This window comes from Accipiter gentilis, chromosome 14 (genome assembly GCF_929443795.1).
Source record: "Accipiter gentilis chromosome 14, bAccGen1.1, whole genome shotgun sequence".
NCBI classification, from domain to species: domain Eukaryota; kingdom Metazoa; phylum Chordata; class Aves; order Accipitriformes; family Accipitridae; genus Astur; species Astur gentilis.
Window position 1 is genome coordinate 28,962,764 of NC_064893.1, and position 17,934 is coordinate 28,980,697.

Consider the following 17,934-nt stretch of genomic DNA (forward strand, 5'->3'; position numbering starts at 1 on the left):
CCTAAATTGCTTTTCCAGCTGAAGCATTATCTCTGAATTTCTGTGGCTTGGCTGGACAAAAGGGAAAGAATTTTCCCCTTAGCTTCCAAGGAATAAATTTGCACCATAGTTCTAAGATTTTACTTACGTAGCACGTATCAAACAAATTATTCTTATATAAAAGATTTGCATTAGCTCACACAAGTCAGTGTGTTCTGTGTTAGCTTACATGAAAAGAGTTCATTTAAAAGGCAGCAATATCCTGTGGTCTGAAAACAGAACTGGAAGCTGGAAATTCAGAAGGGACCTCAGCTTTCTCAGACTTCCTCTCAGCTTTTCATAAAGGTCTGAATTTTTCTAAATGAACATTACATTTACATGATTAACTGGAGGCCGCATGGACCTGATTTACAGACGTGTTAAATTTCTACTGCTCCTATTAAAGCTATTGGGAGGTCTCAGCTCTCCATGTTTCAGAAGGCTGCAATGCAGTTACACACAGCCCTTGGGAGGGAGAGTAACACCATTAGGCATGGGCAAAGGTAGGAAAGCCATGGAATAAAGCATAGAGTGTACAAATTCAGCACACACCCCTCTCTATGGGCCTAATAGCCCTGATAAATCCATGAGGGATGGCAGCAGTGGAGATACTGAAATATTTGGAATCCAGACAGGTACTGTGCAAGACCAGATTCAAGAGAGCAGCTGGTAGGAAGCACTGGGCTGGCACAGTGAGGTTGAATGCCTCTCTGGCTGGCGTCCCTCAGCCTGGCTGCCGGCTCCAGCAATGCAGAGACTTTCTTTCAAAGTCTTGCACTGCTTATCTTGGTGACTAGACTGAATGCTTGTTAGCTGGTGAGCCTCCATTTGCCTCCCCTTTTCATGTCTATGCTGAAGCTTTTTGTTTAACAGCTGGCTTTCCTCTTTTCCCCTCTCAGATGAGATGGAGCAGTCCCCTGCAATGCGTTCTGACTACTTGGTCTCAGGGATTCGAACTCCGCCAGTGAGGAGGAACAGCAAACTGGCAACACTGGGCAGGATCTTCAAACCATGGAAGTGGCGGAAAAAGAAAAACGAGAAGCTAAAGCAGACATCTGCAGGTAGGACGAGAACAAGAGAGTGATGCTGCACAGAGCAAAGTTTAGCCTGGGTGAAATTTGCTTACACAGAAAATGTTAATGGTGACCTGATCTAAACCTAATTCAAAGATTTCAGCATATTACACGTTAATAATGTTTAACGCTAGTCAGCCCATATAGGCTGACTTCCTATGTAATACAATATAGTACATTTAGAAGAAAAGGTCAAAATACGAGAGTGAAGGACAAGCCTCAACACAGACTGCTTTTCATGGGCTGTCCCTTCTCCAAAGTAGGCTACATTTATGGCCCCAAGTATCATCACCCCTTCTATTAGGGGTGAAGATTATATAGGTCACAGTAACATTATGAAAAGTGACAGGAGGGAGATACAGCCTGTAAAATGCCTTCCCTCAAGCAGCTGTCTCTGTGGTGAAGGAGCCCAGCACACAGTGCTGCACGCTCTCTCTAGTCTCCAGGGATGTCCCAGGAGATCAGTAAGGAGAAAAACTCACTTGCCTTTTCCTAGGATAGGATGGTGCAATTCCCTTCACTTGCCCCGATATCCTGTGGAGTGTCACAGTAAAGGACACTGCTTCCTAAGGCAGCTCCAACATGCTGCATAAAACAGCGTGAAGGCTTTAATATTCCCGTTACTCTGCACTCAGTGTGATCAGACAGTAGGTTAGATCATAAATCTCAGTTTTACCTGTAGGTGATTTTACAGCCATTTTAACAAAGGAAAAGGCACAAACAGGCTGACCAGTCCACGCTCCCCAAAACAAAATCTTTGCAGTTCTTTCCAAGCACAGAGCAGTTCAGACTAGAGGGAATTTCCACATTGCATCTTTCTTACTCCATTATATGAATACTCTGTTGTTAACTGGTGCTGTGTTATGCTACTACTTTGTCCAGTGCTGGAGAAGAAGATGACAGCACGGCAAGGTCGGGATGAACTCATTAAGAAAGGCCTTCTGGAGATGATGGAACAAGGTAAGTAAATATTCTTCACCTTTTTTATCAGAGCCTTTTTCAGGACAATAGGAAACACATAATTGGAAAAGAAGAAACCTAACAATCAAATGAATGAAAAAGAAAACCTTCAATTCTGAGAGGAAAATTCAGTATCTGAATTAAGCACGTCTTTCATCAAATTCCTCCCTGCTGCAATCAATCCATGCAGTTTCATTTTTGATGTTTTACTATCTTGAATGCAAGTCCATCTTCACTTGATTTATACATGGTGCAATCTGAGCTGGTACGTATGTTTTATGCAATTGCTCTAAACCTAGCTAAATCCTACCACCAAGAAAGTCAGCTAAAGCCCATATAAATATAAACTTAGACATACAGATGCATTCAGCTAACATGTACAACCCATGAATCCAAATCTCATAAAATGATACTAATCTGATGTTTTCAGCTGTCTTTCCGGTAAACCAAGTTTGTGACAAAACATATTACCATTCTGCCTGTTTTTCATTCACATGGAAAAGTGAAGCATTTGGTAGTGTCATTTTAAAGCTTTCCTGAGTACAAACCAGGTTCAGCAGAAGTCATTGACTGAAAGATGATAAAGTGTCACACACATGCACAAAGGACTGTGGTTCTGTATATCCCTGCTTTAAAGCCCTGACAGATGCTCAGGGGAGACAGAGATCTAGGTGACTATTCTGTGAGGTCAAGTGAGCTCCCAATGTTATGGACAACATCCCAATTGCCATTCCCACCTAAACAGAGATAAAAAAGGTAAATCCATCTTTACGTTGAAAACTTTACAGCAGAAAGTACTGTCATGAAGAACGACTGGCCTTTTGAGTTTGACCAATCTGATAGATAAAAATTATGTTCTTTGAAACTAATAATTGAGTTTCTTTGTGTAAAACAAATGCCATGCCTATAAATAGCCTGTGGGACAATACTCAGTGATGCTATGCTGGCGTGTAACTGAGCAACTGAAGAGTCAGAAAAAGAGCATTTTAAACAGGATTTTTTTTTTTTTTTCATTGCAATAAAGCAATTTTCATATTATTTTACTGGATTTATTTGAATATGAGTTTTATATTCAAGTTAAAAAAATAATCTATCAAACCATCAGCTTATTCTAAAATGGAGTTTTTAGAAAGCTCATTTTTAATTCCTGCCCATTGAACTCTTTGTGTCTCTCATAATTCTAGATGATTAATTGCCCTATTAGCATATTAGCACTATTGGCTAGAAAAATACACGCCATTTCTGCTAGCAGTATGAAAGTTGCCCATAATCCGTGAATTTGAAGACATATATATCTAAAGCTTTGCAAAAGAACAGTAAAATAAAACTTCTGTAGAGCACATTAAAAGGTAATAATAATAATGAATCAATAAACTTCTTGCATGTATAAAGAACTGGTTGGGAGGAAAACAGATGATGCTGAGTTGCAAGATCATTTTAACAAAATTAAAATAGTTTAAATAAATACATATAATCCGGTGAGGAGTGATGACAAGCTGTGCTTTTAAAAAGGCAGCTGCAGACTGCTTACCTGTCTGCAATAAAGTTGCATAGAGCTCCTATAAATATCAAACAAATTTTCAGTACCACCCTGCTGCCCAGAAAGGAAGGAACGGCTAACAGTCAGTTGAAGGACATTGCAGCCGCCTGCAAGTTATTTGTCTTTACAGAGTGTTGTGAATCTCCAGGGTTATTTTATTATATTATTAGTAGAAGCAGCTTATTAACTGGAATAAAAAATTGACCCAAATAATTCTCAGTAAATGATTAGTGCCCTACTTGGACTGAGCTGCAGTGGCAGCAGTTTCAAGGCTAAGTCCTCGTTTATGCAATAAGTTGCAACTGTCAAAGCAGCAATACTACGCTAAAAGAGTACAGTAAATCCTAAAATCCTTCTATTTCATCAGGCTCTACTCCACTTCCACAGACCTGATTCCTGCTCACTTTCATAAATAGCTCAAACTGGGATGAAGCTGTAGTCTGAGAAACCTCCAGATCCGCTTCATGCTTTTACAATAGCCCTGCCACACTCCAGTTTATAGCACAAGGTCTGTCAAGCAGCATTCTGAACTTGACTGTTTGGCTCTGAGCAAACCACAAAGCTAGCACAGAATCTGCATCAATCTGTGAGCAGCCCAGGGTGAAACTGCACTGTCCTTGCTTTTTGGTGATGAGTCATCCTAACAGGTTATGTCACCCTTTCTCCTCACACAACCCCAAAACCCAGCTGCCCAGACACACTGCACAGTTGCACAGCCTGGGCCCCCTTCTGTCCTTCCCTCCTCTCCAGGTCTGCTCGCACGGGGCAGATGCCAAACTGCTCCTTGAAAACTGAACCCAAAATACAGCTTCACTCCAGAGAACCAACTTGCACTCTGTAAGAAGTTACAGGGTGCAGGGTCTGGCATACAGTGGGATTCATTCCCAACAAAATTATAGCCCTACTTCATGTGATTACTTTGCAATACTCAAGACTCTGCTGCTTTCCTTACCAGTGGATCTAAGCTCTGCGCTTTCTCCTGTCCCCGGATGATCTCTAAAATACGGTGTTGTGACCCATTGCCAATCAAAGCAGCACACCCACTTTGATCTAAGCATGAGCGGATCATTTCTGACCAGGAGCATCACTGTTGTGTGTCTCAGACGCTCCTCAACAGAAATTCTTCAACAGGGCTGTCTTCTGGTTGTCATTACTTCATTACTCATTACACTTTCCATCGGCCGGGATCTGAAGGAACTCGTGTCTCTGACTGCAGTTGCATTGTGGCACAGCTGTCAGCAGTTTCCCTTTCCAAAGGATGTGAGGAACGTGCAACACAGAGTTACCTTGAAAACACTTAGGGAGCTTCCCCCAGTATTTCTCCCCACTGTGAGCACGGAATTGATCAGATGTAGCTGTACTTACAGCACTGAGAGTTAAGGGCTGCCTGTCAAGTAATGCAGGCAGTTGTTAATACACCGATGATTATGTATAGGCTGCCTTCACAATGAGCTGAAATGTAGGCAATGAACTTTTTCCCCCTCCCCTTCCCTGTATCATAGCAACTGTGCTACTGCAAGGGCTATTTTAAGAACAGTAACTTTTCACCAAACGTGATTATGAGGCAGACTGCGTGAGCTCAGCGTACAAAAATACTGCATCCCTTCTGCAGCATCTCTGGGCCAAAATCTGATACCCTTACCCAAAAGCACAATAAATTACTCTGCAGATTGTCCAAATAGTATTAAAAAGGGGTAGCTGTGGATGCTAGCTATTTTAAATCAATGTTCAAGAAACTTGTCATGATATCATTGCAAGAAAACATAGCCCTGTCAGGAGCTTCCAGAAAGGAGTGTCTAGGGCTGAGAAATACAAGTTAGGAGGTCAGGGGTGGACAGCAGACATGTCCGTCAGCATGGAGCGCTGGCTAGAGCAGGAAGTAATTGCTTTCCTTGGTTTGCAACAGCGATGTAGATCTTGTAAATTCTGAGAGAGTCGTGAAGTAAAAGGATAGTTTGTATTCTGAGGACTCTTGCCTGAATAGGAGAGTACTAGAAAAGCTTCAGTCATCAAGATGCGTACAGCTGCAGGGATCACTGGCACAAAAATCTTTCAGAGTAAGCAAAGGGAGCAGTTTCTAGGTCTGCATGAAGAGGGATTTGAATTTCTGATCAGCTCAATCACACAGAACACGCTTTTCAAAGCTGAGTAACTAAAACTATGCTCAAAACCTACAGCTCGGTAGGGAATATTAGCAGCCTTGTCTTCGGTAAGGCTCCGACATTACTGCTGGGGCAGCTGGATGGCAGTGTGTCATGCACGGAGCCTGACACAACTCAGACATGTCAGACCAACCCGTAAACACGCTGTACCATGATCTCTGCTTGTGCAAGGAATTCCCTTCACCCAGAGACCTCTGATTTCCCATGCTTGTGCTCATCTCCCACATAGCAGATGCTTCCAGGGTACAGGGGCCTTCCTGGACATGCACGATGGCCATTTGCCCAGGCTGCTGGATGCCCATGGGAAAAGGTGCCCCACTGAGAAGACTGGGTGGATATTAGTATCCAGATGGGCTGGTCTCCACAAGTTTTGCATTACAGATGCTTAACACTGTTAGAGATCAGGTGCTGCTCGAAGACAAATCTCAGTCCCATGAGGACTAGCAGCTATGAGACTCACTCTTCTCAAGAGGATAGCAGGGAGTGTCAGCTTTCGCTGCTCACGGTTTAGTTAAGTTTAAATGATTTGGTGTTCTAGATACCGAAGGCAAAGCCTGCACTGGTGACGATGCCACGAGAGCAACGCAGAGTGACCCTCCACCTCCTGTGTGCCAGGCACTTGCCTCAGAAGACGTGCAGCAAGAGAGTATAATAGCAGCCACAACGAATGTGACCTCGTTTGGTGAGGAGCTGCATTTGGAGGAGCTGAAAGAAGATGCAGGTATTGGATCTAAAATGTTTTCAAGAAATTAAAAAATGCTAAAAAAATATTTCTGCTAAGCTGCTTTATGAGGAGTGAAATATGTCAGTGCATTAAAGGGTCAGAGCACCTTGTTCAGGTCAGCCCGTACTAAGTTAGCAATCAGTACTTAAAAACAGTGATTTTTTGAGACTGCTACTGAACTGAGGGACCACACAAAGCTTGGCATAATGGGATTAGTTGGATTATGAGATGATCCAGTCTTGGCATGGTGCCCCTTTGGTATTAGCAGTGACTGCTGTGAAGATGAAACAAGTGTCTCCTAAAAACATTTCTTAAACTTCTGTGCCAAGCCTGAAATTGTTTGTCCTGGCTCTGGAGAGCAATGTCAATACACAGCCCACACTGTCCATATCACAACCCTGTCTACAACACGCTGCAAATACAAGTGAAGTTCAATACCAGGAGCACAGATAAGCTAAACCAAGCTCCTTTATGCAACTGTGCTCCAGCAGAGCTCATCCGGGAGAGCAGTTCCTTGGGACCAGAGCAGCCAGGCACAACCCAGGAGCTGAAGGGTTTCCATTCACTTCCTGACAACCAAGAAACGCAAAGCTGCAGAGATAATGCTTTATCTTAGTTCATGAGGACTGCCATGTAGTGATTACAGATCTTCCTGCCCTCTGGTCAATCTTTACCCCTTCTCCATCTGCCCTGGTTGCCTTTTGTTCTCCATCCCACCCCCCCATGCCCTGCTTTCTCTGGGGTTCCAGCTCCTGGCCACTTTCACCAAGCCCACCCCTACCTGCTGTGGTTTGCTGAGCAATGCTGCCTGCTTATGCCCTCAACCTGTTTTAGCAGGTTAGATGGAATGGAAATCATTCTCTGCAGTGTTTTCTGTTTCTTTGCTTTATCCTTTCCCACTTCCTTTTCCTCTGGTCCTTTCCATCCCCATGATTCATGTAATTTTGTTCCCCTTTTGCTGTTTTGCTTGTATATAATATTGTTTTTCTGGCCTATTTGTAGCTCCACTTCACTCTTAATTGCTTTGACAACAGAAACCTTTCTGTTTTCCAAAGAGTATCTCTCCTCATGTTTGCGCATCACAAGGATTTTTTTGTAAGCTTAACAACACCTTTCCATCACCCATCACCTTCTTCATTTCAAGTACATGTGTTATTTCATCAAGAAATATCCCAAAGCATTGTACGTAGGCTTCTAAAGATTTATCCTCTCTCTTTTTTGTCTCTATTTTGAGAGACGTAGTGGACACAAAGAGCCTCTATTAATACATGCCCTTAATGCTGTTTTCCTTTCTCTTCAAACTCTATCATTTATGGCTGTGTTTGGTTTTGTATCACCCTAAAAATTAATTGAGGCAAAACCCATTCATCTCCCTGTTCTTAGAACAACCAGATCAAGATCTTGACCAGAATCCTTCAGGTCTTTTTTTTACTCTTTTCTAGATTGTTTTATTCCATACCACTAAGGAAATTTCTCTCTGAACTTCTAATTCTTATCATTGGGAAAGGCTATCCTGGAAAGATGGCACTAATAATGTATCATGTATTTAACCTCATGGCTCCGCAAAACCTAGTACGATGATTTAAAAGTTACCTTACACTGTTTTCAAAATTGTGTATTGAGGCTTTCAAAATCATCCCAATTTCTTATGTCTCTTTCTCTAATCCTAGTTCCTTTTATTGTCTCCCTAGCACAACCTTTCTTCTCTTCTGTATTTCTTTTCCTTCATTTTTTGAGGTGTCATTTCTCCAGGTTCCAAAAACTAACAGTGGGATTACCTTCTCCTGTCTCCCTGGTCTGCGAGACTCCACTCCTATTTGTTGGAAATCTTCCCACCTCTTTCATCAGTGGCCTTTGGCTTTTAAAGTAATTATTGTCGATCTAGTCTTTATGTGCTAATTTATCCCTGTCTGTGCATTCTAGCATTCCCATCTCTACTGAGTTCACCTTAATGAATTCATGGGGTAAGAAAGCTCTTCAAAATTGTCAGACTGTATTGCTAAGTTTGTTATAATGTCGAGTTTATTACAATGTTTGTCCTTGGGCTCAATCCAGGCCCAGTGCAGTAGGTGTCTTTCCACAAATTCATATGAATATTTGACCAGCTAGAAACAAAATTAATATATTTGCTTTATAGCCAATATGTCTTATTTCATCCTGGGAATGTGGGATGAAGGCCAGGGAGGGAAAGAGAAGGAAGCAAAAGGAAATACACGTAGACTTCAAGTCTGGTTAATAGACAGAAAAAGAACAGCCTAAGCAGAAAAAGGGCAGTTTCTCCCACCTAAGCTAGCCAATGGGCTTAGGGGCAGTCCCAAGGGGAGGATTTCTACCTAGTAGTGAGATGGCATTTTGACAAGTGGCACTCCATGAATAATTAGCTACTCTGGCAAGGAGTCTAGTGTTGAGCGCTTGGAATATTTTCAGCAGGATAATATTCACTCTGCAGTATGAAATCTGTTAATAGGTTTGTGTACTCCAGACTCAGGTCTGCCTTCAGACTGAGTCAAACATGTGCTGTTGTTACCAGAAACAACCACAGAAAAAAACAGAAGCAAGCCATTCCTTGCAGGGAATGTAAAATGGATATTCTTTAGACAACACTGCACAATGCCAGTTTGTTTTCATGATACCACTCTCAGAACAGGGTGGAGTTCAGAAACAAAAAAGATATGTTTGAGGCCGAGTGTGGTTTGGATTCACCTTCTCTATAGGAAAGGTCCCATTCTGACTGCTCCTCTGCATTCGTGTCAAACAGCACTTTATGTCACAGGGAGGTCTACTGATTTCAGTGAAGTTACTGCCAGAAGAAAGTATCGCTCCACTCAGGGGAATGCACTCAAATCTGACTAATTTTCCTATCAAGCTACTAACATCTACTGGAGCTCTTGATCCTTCTGTAATGTAACCCATTAGTGACTTTATTTTTCTCTTTCTCTACTCCACATTTTGTTTTCTATGCAGTAGGGACAAAAATACAATGCATTTCCCTAGAAATATATTTAAAAGAAAATTATTTTCTTCTGTAATTCAGGCAACTACCACATATGGCAGCTTTCCTATCAAGCCAAATTTCACAAGAATTCCTGTTAACGATGCATATTTATTTGACTTTCCTGTCTTTTTTGAATGATAAATACTCATTCCTCCTCTTCTAGGCATACTTATTAATCTGTTTGTCAACAAATTAAATGCTATTATCTTGCCAATGCTATTGTTTCCAACTGCCTAAGTGCTCTGGTGCCTCCTCACACACTCTGAACATGAGGATGCTGAATGTTCATTAATACCGAGAGCTTGTATTCCAAACAAGACATAAAACTGAGCCAAGAAAAGATTTGTGACATGGCAGCTGTGGGTGCCCACTGCTGTGAGTTTTTAGGAGATGCCCTAGAATGGTTTGGAGGGAAATGTACTTTGTTTAGACAATCCAAAATGCTAAAAGGAGTGGGATTTGCCATTTATCCAGCCCAAGCAGCTTGGACCTCTCTCATGTTCTGCTCTGGTGAGACTCCACCTGGAGTACTGCATCCAGCTCTGGTCCTCAGCACAGCAAAGACATGGACCTGTTAGAGCGGGTCCAGAGGAGGGCCACAAAAATGATCAGAGGGCTGGAACAGCTCCCTGTGAAGACAGGGTGAGAGAGCTGGGGTTGTTCAGCATGGAGAAGAGAAGGCTCCGGGGAGACCTTACAGCAGCCTTTCAGTACTTAAAAGGGCCTTATAAGAAAGATGGGGACAAACTTTTTAGCAGGGCCTGTTGCAATAGGACAAAGGTTTTAAACTAAAAGAGGGTAGATTTAGACTAGATAAAAGGAAGAAACTTTTTACAATGAGGGTGGTGAAACACCGGAACAGGTTGGCCATGGTCCATCTCTGGAAATATTCAAGGTTGGACGGGGCTCTCAGCAACCTGATCTCATTGAAGATGTCCCTGCTCATTGCACAGGAGGTTGGGCTAGATGACTTTTAAAGGTCCCTTCCAACCCTAACTATTCTATGATTCTGTGCTGAGGAGATACTTAAACACTGATCTCCCCATTTGGATGAGTGCTTCACCTGCTAGGGTAGGAAAAATAACCCTCATGGCTACTACTGAGCCCATAGTGGCTGGAAAGGCAGTTTGGAGAGAGCCTGGCCGTGGCTGGGGTCCTGGATCAGAGTCAGCCTCAAGCCTCTCTGTGGGTCCCCACATATGCCAAGGCAGAGAGCAGGACATGTAACAGGGTGTGAAAGTCAAACAGTAAGGCACTGTGAGAGTTTAAACACTGCCAGAGTCAGCTGGTATCTGAGCAGGATTCAAGGATGTTAATTTTGGACTTCACCACTGAAATTTCACCTATGTCCTGCTTCATCTTTGTGCCTTTCTGGATCTATTCCCCTGTGCCCTCATCACAGCCAGGTCAATTTGATGAAATGCTCAGTGATTCAGCCTGCACTAACTTTAAGAGCTAAGTGCTTTTGCCATCTTTCATGAGATACTCCTGAAATGAGCACTGCTTCACCATCTCAAATTAAGGCTTTGGTGATTGGAGTTTTTCTTAAGTACTTCACTGATTCTCTGTTTTGCATGAGCTGCTGAGATCCAATGGCAAATCTTTTTTATGGCAGGCTTTTCCTGGTTATCAACTTTAACCTCAGGAAAGACTCAGCAGTTCTGGAGTCAGGCACAGGAACAGAAGACTTGGGATGCAAGTTGAAGTCATGTATTAAATAAGATAAAAATAAAATTGTGAAAATAAATGTGTACAACAAACAACTGGAAAGTCAGCTTTCATGTAATATTACTGGTTTGATACTCTTTGCCCTTTGGCTGTGTGTTCCTAGTACAGAAGAGTACTCACTCAGTAACTGTGCCACTGCAGGTGCATGCTGTAAGAAAATTCATTGCAGTTCTCAAAAGTTGCTTTGCCTTGCTGTATTCATTATTAATAAAGGAAAGGGGAAAAGGCTTTAGGGAAGTAAAGGATGCTCAGCAGTTTTCTCAGGAACATCAAAACTAACATTTCTTCAATATCGTCATACATTTTATTCTTTACCTGCCTTGGCTTGTTGGCTATTTCACACAACAATTATATTCACTATGGAAAAGAAGTGCTTCTAGCTGTGTGCCATGTGTTCTGTATTTCTGAATGTTCCTGGCATTGTCCCCTGGCCTATCATTATTATTAACTTCATGTTCCATTGATTTTACTCATCTTCCTACTAGCCAAGAAACCTTCAGCACCCACGGAAGAATTAGAAGATGCCAGCCTGCCAGCATCTGAAGACAGTCCACAAGCCTTACTTGTATGTGAATCCACAGATTCCCCCCAGAAACAGACAGAAAGAAACCCAGCACAGCTTCCCAGCCCTCCGTTGCTCCCAGCTCCACCACCTAAGGCAATCTCCAAAATCACAAAAAGTGTAACAGGTCAGTCATTACTGGTCAGTAAAGACTTTCCCATCTCTTATGTGTCGTTCGCCTATACAGCATAGTATATAATTTTTTTCTTACATCCTTTTTTAAGCCTATTGCTGCAAACTGCTGTGAGTCAGGCGAGTTATATTGAGTGAACAGAATGCTAATGATTTCCATGTGAACTGAGCGGTCCAGTTCCCTGATAACAATGCACTAATCATTGTACTTCACATTTTTATCTGAATCTCTCAGGGGATTATTTGTTGCAAGTCTGTTGCACTAAACACATGTAAAAAAAAAAAATCAAACCAACTGCAAACATCTGCCGAATCAAATGTTCATATCGATATGCCATAAAGCACAAGGAAGATTTAAATGTTTTCATTACCTAGACTGCCGCTGGATAACGGTACAACAGCCAAAATCAAGTTCAAGTCAATAGGTTCTGTAGAGGTTTCTGTCTGAAGGGTTTGCTCTCTAGGGTAGGTCTAAACTAGAGCTATGAAATCTGGTCTCGTTACACAGAACGCACAGAAGTGATACACCTGGCTCCCACAAAGCAATCCTCTGTGCCAGACTTCACTGAATGTTTCAAGAGCAATTCATCTGGACCTGGTTTTCTAATGTATTGCCAATGTTGTTACATTTTCCTACATTCTGGCACTGCAGAAAGGGTGTTAAAGTGAATATGATTTTAGTTTGTTCCAATTTAGGGCCCCTACATATGGTAAAAGCAGTTAAAAGGGCCTTATTGCAAATTAGAACCAAGTCCTGACATCTAAATGTCAGACCTGTTGGATATTTAGACTTTTAAATGACAGCCATTATCTCAGCCCAGATTTGCATCCACACTGATCTACTGGCACAATGAATAGGGTTTTCAAAGTCACCAGAAAACAAAATCTCAGAGGGGCATTGTGATGTGGCCACTGGGGTTCATAGAAAATATTGAGGTTTTCAGTCTTTTTGAGGAAAATTACAAGTATTTGTTTCCCATGGAAAATATCCATATTTTGTCCATGCTTAAAAGCCATAAGAGTTTAAGTGGGAGCTGGATTCAAAATGGTATCATAATGCTCCTTGGGAGCTGCTGTTCAGATTGCTTCAACATTCTGTGCTATGGGTCCAGCTCTAGCCTGCCCCTTCCACCTTGCAACATGAACAGGCACGACCAGGACACCCCTTTGACTTTGCTCAACTGATGATAAGGCCATGCTCTGCACGAGATGTAGGCTGTTTGGAAAACCTGACCCATAGAGGGTAACGACATCACAGCTCCACCAGGCACTTCACAGTATTTTGAGTCTAGATATTTTGGTGCTTAACCAAAGTATTTCCTGTAACATCTAAGATATTCTGAGTTTTGGTATTTCGTTCTCATCTAAATTATCCGCAAAGAACAACTCTTGGTTTTCTCAATTACTGCAATAACTATAGACCCTTTTTCAATAGTGATTATACATTTGTTTATTTTTGTGTGGACATGGAGGCAGTGGTAAGTTAAGACTAAACAAACACTATCAATGAGTGAAAGGGAATACAAACGTATGGGGAGAGAGAAAGAACGATTATGAAAGAAAAGGAAGATTAAGAAGTTGAAAAGCTCTTTTGTGTTTAGTTTCCCCCCCCTTAAAGATGTCAGAGATGCTGTTAGCAGAGGAGTGAGGAATAAGCCAAGCACAAATTAATCACAGAGAGGGGGAACAAGGCAAGGTGCCAAGACATCACTTTGCAAGATTATTCACTGAACAGCTGTCAATAGGACAAATAAGGTGTGATCTAAGGAAACTGTCAACTCTCAATATTGGCCCAAGCTGCAATGAGGACAAAATTGGCTCTTGACCTGTTCCAGGAATAAACAGGTATAAAGATGAAACAAAGCCTCCTCCCTTCCTGCTTTAGGGTTGAGCTGAACCCAGGGTTCTTGCTCTCAGAAAACACAGACACTCTCTCTCACTGTGCAGTGGCATGTAGTTGATAACCATTATGCAGGATGCTGGGTCTGAGAGGAAATATTTAATAACTGAAGTTAATATTCAAACCTACTTTTGTCCTCTCCAATTTTCCAATAAATTACCGTGCTAATAGGAACCAAGCGCTTTTTACATGGGTATTTCAGGATAATCCTGGCCTGAGCAGAAATTTTTCTCTGCTATGAACTGAGGGATTCATCTCACAAGTGAAAAAAAAGTAAAAATTATCTCTGAAAACAAGTTTGTTCAAAAGCCTTACAAGCTGTGTCAGTTTAAATTCCTGTTTAAAACACTAGGTGGCAACAAGAGAAAATAAATATTCTCTTGTATGAGGAACTCGTATTGCCTTTTTACACACAGACTGAGCTATTGGTGTAAACCACGCCATATGCCAGAGGCTTGGGACAGAGATATAGGGGAAAGGGGAAAGGCAAAGAGAACTGCAGAACAGAAAAACTAATCAGTATCTTTTTCAGGCCAGATGTTCAGTTATCTTAAGAGTGTGAAACTACCGAATTTCCAATCAGGGAAATGTCCACTGCGTTTTGGACTCAGGTGCTAGAGAAATGTATATATCAAAGTCTAATTTCCAACCAAATGCTTACAATGCATAAAAAATATCTGAATCCAGGGGTAAAAAAAGATTAGATTGTCCCAACCTTCTTGTTTCTTCTTAGTGTTCAATACCACATCTTTCATTTGGATTTGGCAAGTTTTGTTATGCAAACTTTATCCTCATATTATAATGATTTTGGCATTTCCTCAACTGGCATATGAAAGACAGAGGTCTAAGCTGTGAAGCAATCACAGAAGAGCAGATAATAGACACTGGTACATTTTGTCCAGACTGAGAACCACGGTGCATAAATTTTAATACAGCCTGCCAGAGTCCAGCAGAGAAAGCGCCAGATTGGAAAGCCACCACAGTGTAAGCCATTGGTGGTTAAGAGGATCAGTACTGGCAATCAAGAATGCATTGGTGGGCTGGGAAAAAGGAGAATCTGATACTGTGGGAAAGAGGGGAAACGGGGGAGGCATCTATTTTGCTAGATCAAGGATCTGGATCTGTGTAGCATGAGCCTTTTGAATTCAGACACTCAGCTTAACTAGTTACCTTCCAGCAAGAACAAAACATCACCATTTTCCTCTGTTCAACACAACAAATCAACTTCAGTGCAGACTCTGAGTGCAAAAAAATAAGACGCATTGCACAACCTCTTACCCTCTTGTGTTTTGACAGCAGGAAGTGAAATAGATGACCCAGCCATGAAATCTCCTCCTTCCACCATCCTGAAGAATTATGTCATTGTTGGTTCCTCTCAAATCTCAGGACAAGCTGCCCTCTTCCATCCCTCTGGCCAGAAAAGTTCAGATCCCCATGTCAGAGGACAGGTAACAACACCAACCGGTTCCCCTCACTTGGCTGCCGTCCACCTGCCTTTACCTCCCAGCAGAGTCATTGAAGAACTCCACAGGGCTCTGGCCACCAAACACCGGCAGGACAGGTACCTACAGCCTCTTGGCTATATGGGTGCATGAGAAGAGTCATTCCACTAAACCATTTCTCTTGGTAAATGTTCCTACCCTGTTATTAGCATTTTATTTATTCCTACAGCTTGGGTTTGCCTTCCTCTTGATGTCACTACTTTGAACATTCACCTCTGGTTAAGGTGCTTAAATCTGGCAGTTACTCCAAAGTATTTCTTCCTTTATAAGGAGGCTATTGTGACATGGAAGTAGGTTTTCAAACAGGTAGAATCATTTGATAATTGTTCACCTAGTGCAAAAGAAAATCCCCCCACAAGATGCCAAGTTAGAGTAGCTAAGGCATATCCTGCTCTAAATATCAGTACTCTACATATAAGAAATGCTACTATTTCAGTATATGTCTCTTGGCTTATACATGAGCATATACGGTATCCAGTTTTAATACAAATGTTTGTGTGGGAGTACATTGGGTGCTTTGTCTGGTTTTCATTATAAGCCATCCTGTGTTTTGGAGGAGGGCAGAGATAACCTTTTCCATCATACAGCTTTGGAGTTAAGTTGGTAACATTTCTCAATTCCATAACAGCTATTGTCATGGGGAATAGATTCATACGATATTATTTCCAGGCCCTGTTAAACCTTTGTCATGATCATAAAATATCAGAATGGTAATATTTCATGCCATGTATGTTTTACATTAGAAGGACGTGCTGTGTGTTTTTTTTTAATCAGTACAGTACAGCATGTGGCTATATATCAAAGAAACACATTCGTCACCACTCTTCCATACCTTATTTTTATGACGGAGATAGGAAAGTAGATCCACGTTAGTCATTCTCAACACAGTCTTGAGAATGCCATCCTGTGTTGTGCCATGTTGAACTCTCTGCCCTGGCCTTTATGAGCTACAAGACATTCTGCTCATTCTCATATAAAGATAAGCTCCTACTGTGGCAATAAAACAGTCTTTTGTAAAAACTGGGCTGTGCACCTTCCACCCACAGCTTCCATGGAAGAGAAAGCAAAGGCTCTCCAAAAAAAAGAGTGGATGTCCGTCCATCCAGAACATCTAGCATTGAGCGCAACAAAGAAAAGGAGAACTCACTGAGTTACAGCAGTGATTCAGAAAATAAGCGGAACTCAGTTAAAGAGTCGGATGAGAACAAAGAAAACATGATCATGAACTCAGAGCTCAAGGAAGACTCTGTTTTTTATCAGGATGAGGAAGTTTTGAATGACTCCGTTATTTCTGGTAAGGAAAGTCACTTACTATATTATAAACATATAATAGCCTAAAGGAATGCTCTAAACAAGGCAGCATGCAACAGAAAATATTGAGCAGTATGAATTCCTGTATTGTCACACCAACTTTTTCAAGGAATCCTGGTGAAAACCTAAAGTTCAATTTCAGTCATAGTGATTGTGATCATGTTTGTCTTGGTAGTTACTGCATACTAAGATGACGTTGAGAGTTATGTTGATAAGTCAATGTATCAGTATGCTTTACCCTTTCAGTTACTTATGTACCCTTTGCACTACTACATATGAATGGCAGCACTTGCAGACACATCTCAGTGTCAGTAGGCAAGGCTTTCTGTATACCTGGTGCCAATGCTGTGGATGTTTTGGAAGCATGCTATTTTAGGACTATTATTCCCGTGCAGTGATGGTACAGTGAAAAGTGGAAGAGACCAATGAATCTAGGAAGGACAAACATCCAGAGAAATTATCTTAAAGAAGAAAGTTGCTCTCCATTTGGTTTGTTTCCCCTTTCTTGACACACATGGGGAATGCATTGTATAATCCTGAGCAATTAAGTGGGCTTTGGCAAAATAATCAGCTCTCATTAGAAAATTTATTTTTCATTCAAGCTTTTAATGTTTTCCATGTTAGCAAGACAAAGACTCAGTCCGAAATGAATCTTTCAATCTCTTCATCAATACATTAAAAAAAGGGAGGCAGAGAAAAATTAATCAAAAATAATTGTTATAGCAGATCAAGGATTAATTTTAAAAGGTGCCTATTAGAAAGCATGAGCCAGCAGACAGGACACATGAGTTCTGTTCCTGTGTCTTAAGATGCCTAGTAACAGAATAGACTACTGAGATAAGGCAAAAGAAAAGAGAATCCCTTACATAATTGCCATGCATTTAAAAAATAAAAATCACCTTATAAGTTCTACCTATTTTTTTCTGACTATGTGTTGTTTCTGATTATAAAAGTGATGTCCTTTGTTATAAATTATAAGAGCTAGAGGCAGCCAGGCAAAAAATATGTTATCCCCTACTAGTAAAAACAAATCTGAATATTTTACTGTTGAAGATGAATACTCTATATATTTAACAAACAATTATTCACTGTCTATGAAGACAGAAATTATGATGATAGAAGGACATTGGTTATTGTACAAATTTCAGTGGTATGTAGAAGCAGCTCTTGGCTTTCCACAGTAAGTGTTAAAGTTCTGAAAAAATTCTGCTTAGTACAGTTGAATACTACAGTTGTATTGGTGATGACTTAAGAACAGTTTAAACACAGTAAGTTTTATAGGGCAATATTAGACCAACTGAGATGGTGAGAAAAACAGACCTCTTTC

General features: G+C 41.2%; 1 protein-coding gene across 4 annotated transcripts in view; it reads left to right on the forward strand.

Moving 5' to 3' along the window:
• PHACTR3 (phosphatase and actin regulator 3) overlaps positions 1-17,934 on the forward strand; it is a 116,576-nt gene that overhangs the window by 61,932 nt on the left and 36,710 nt on the right. For 2 of the 4 annotated variants that reach the window (XM_049816544.1, XM_049816547.1), the window contains exons 2-7: positions 918-1,079; positions 1,974-2,051; positions 6,292-6,474; positions 11,686-11,889; positions 15,091-15,355; positions 16,343-16,590. In XM_049816544.1, the coding sequence (XP_049672501.1) occupies positions 918-1,079; positions 1,974-2,051; positions 6,292-6,474; positions 11,686-11,889; positions 15,091-15,355; positions 16,343-16,590 (1,140 nt within the window). Of the gene's footprint in view, positions 1-727; positions 835-917; positions 1,080-1,973; positions 2,052-6,291; positions 6,475-11,685; positions 11,890-15,090; positions 15,356-16,342; positions 16,591-17,934 lie in introns of those variants that run through there. The other 2 variants (XM_049816548.1, XM_049816545.1) reach the window with 2 other exon arrangements.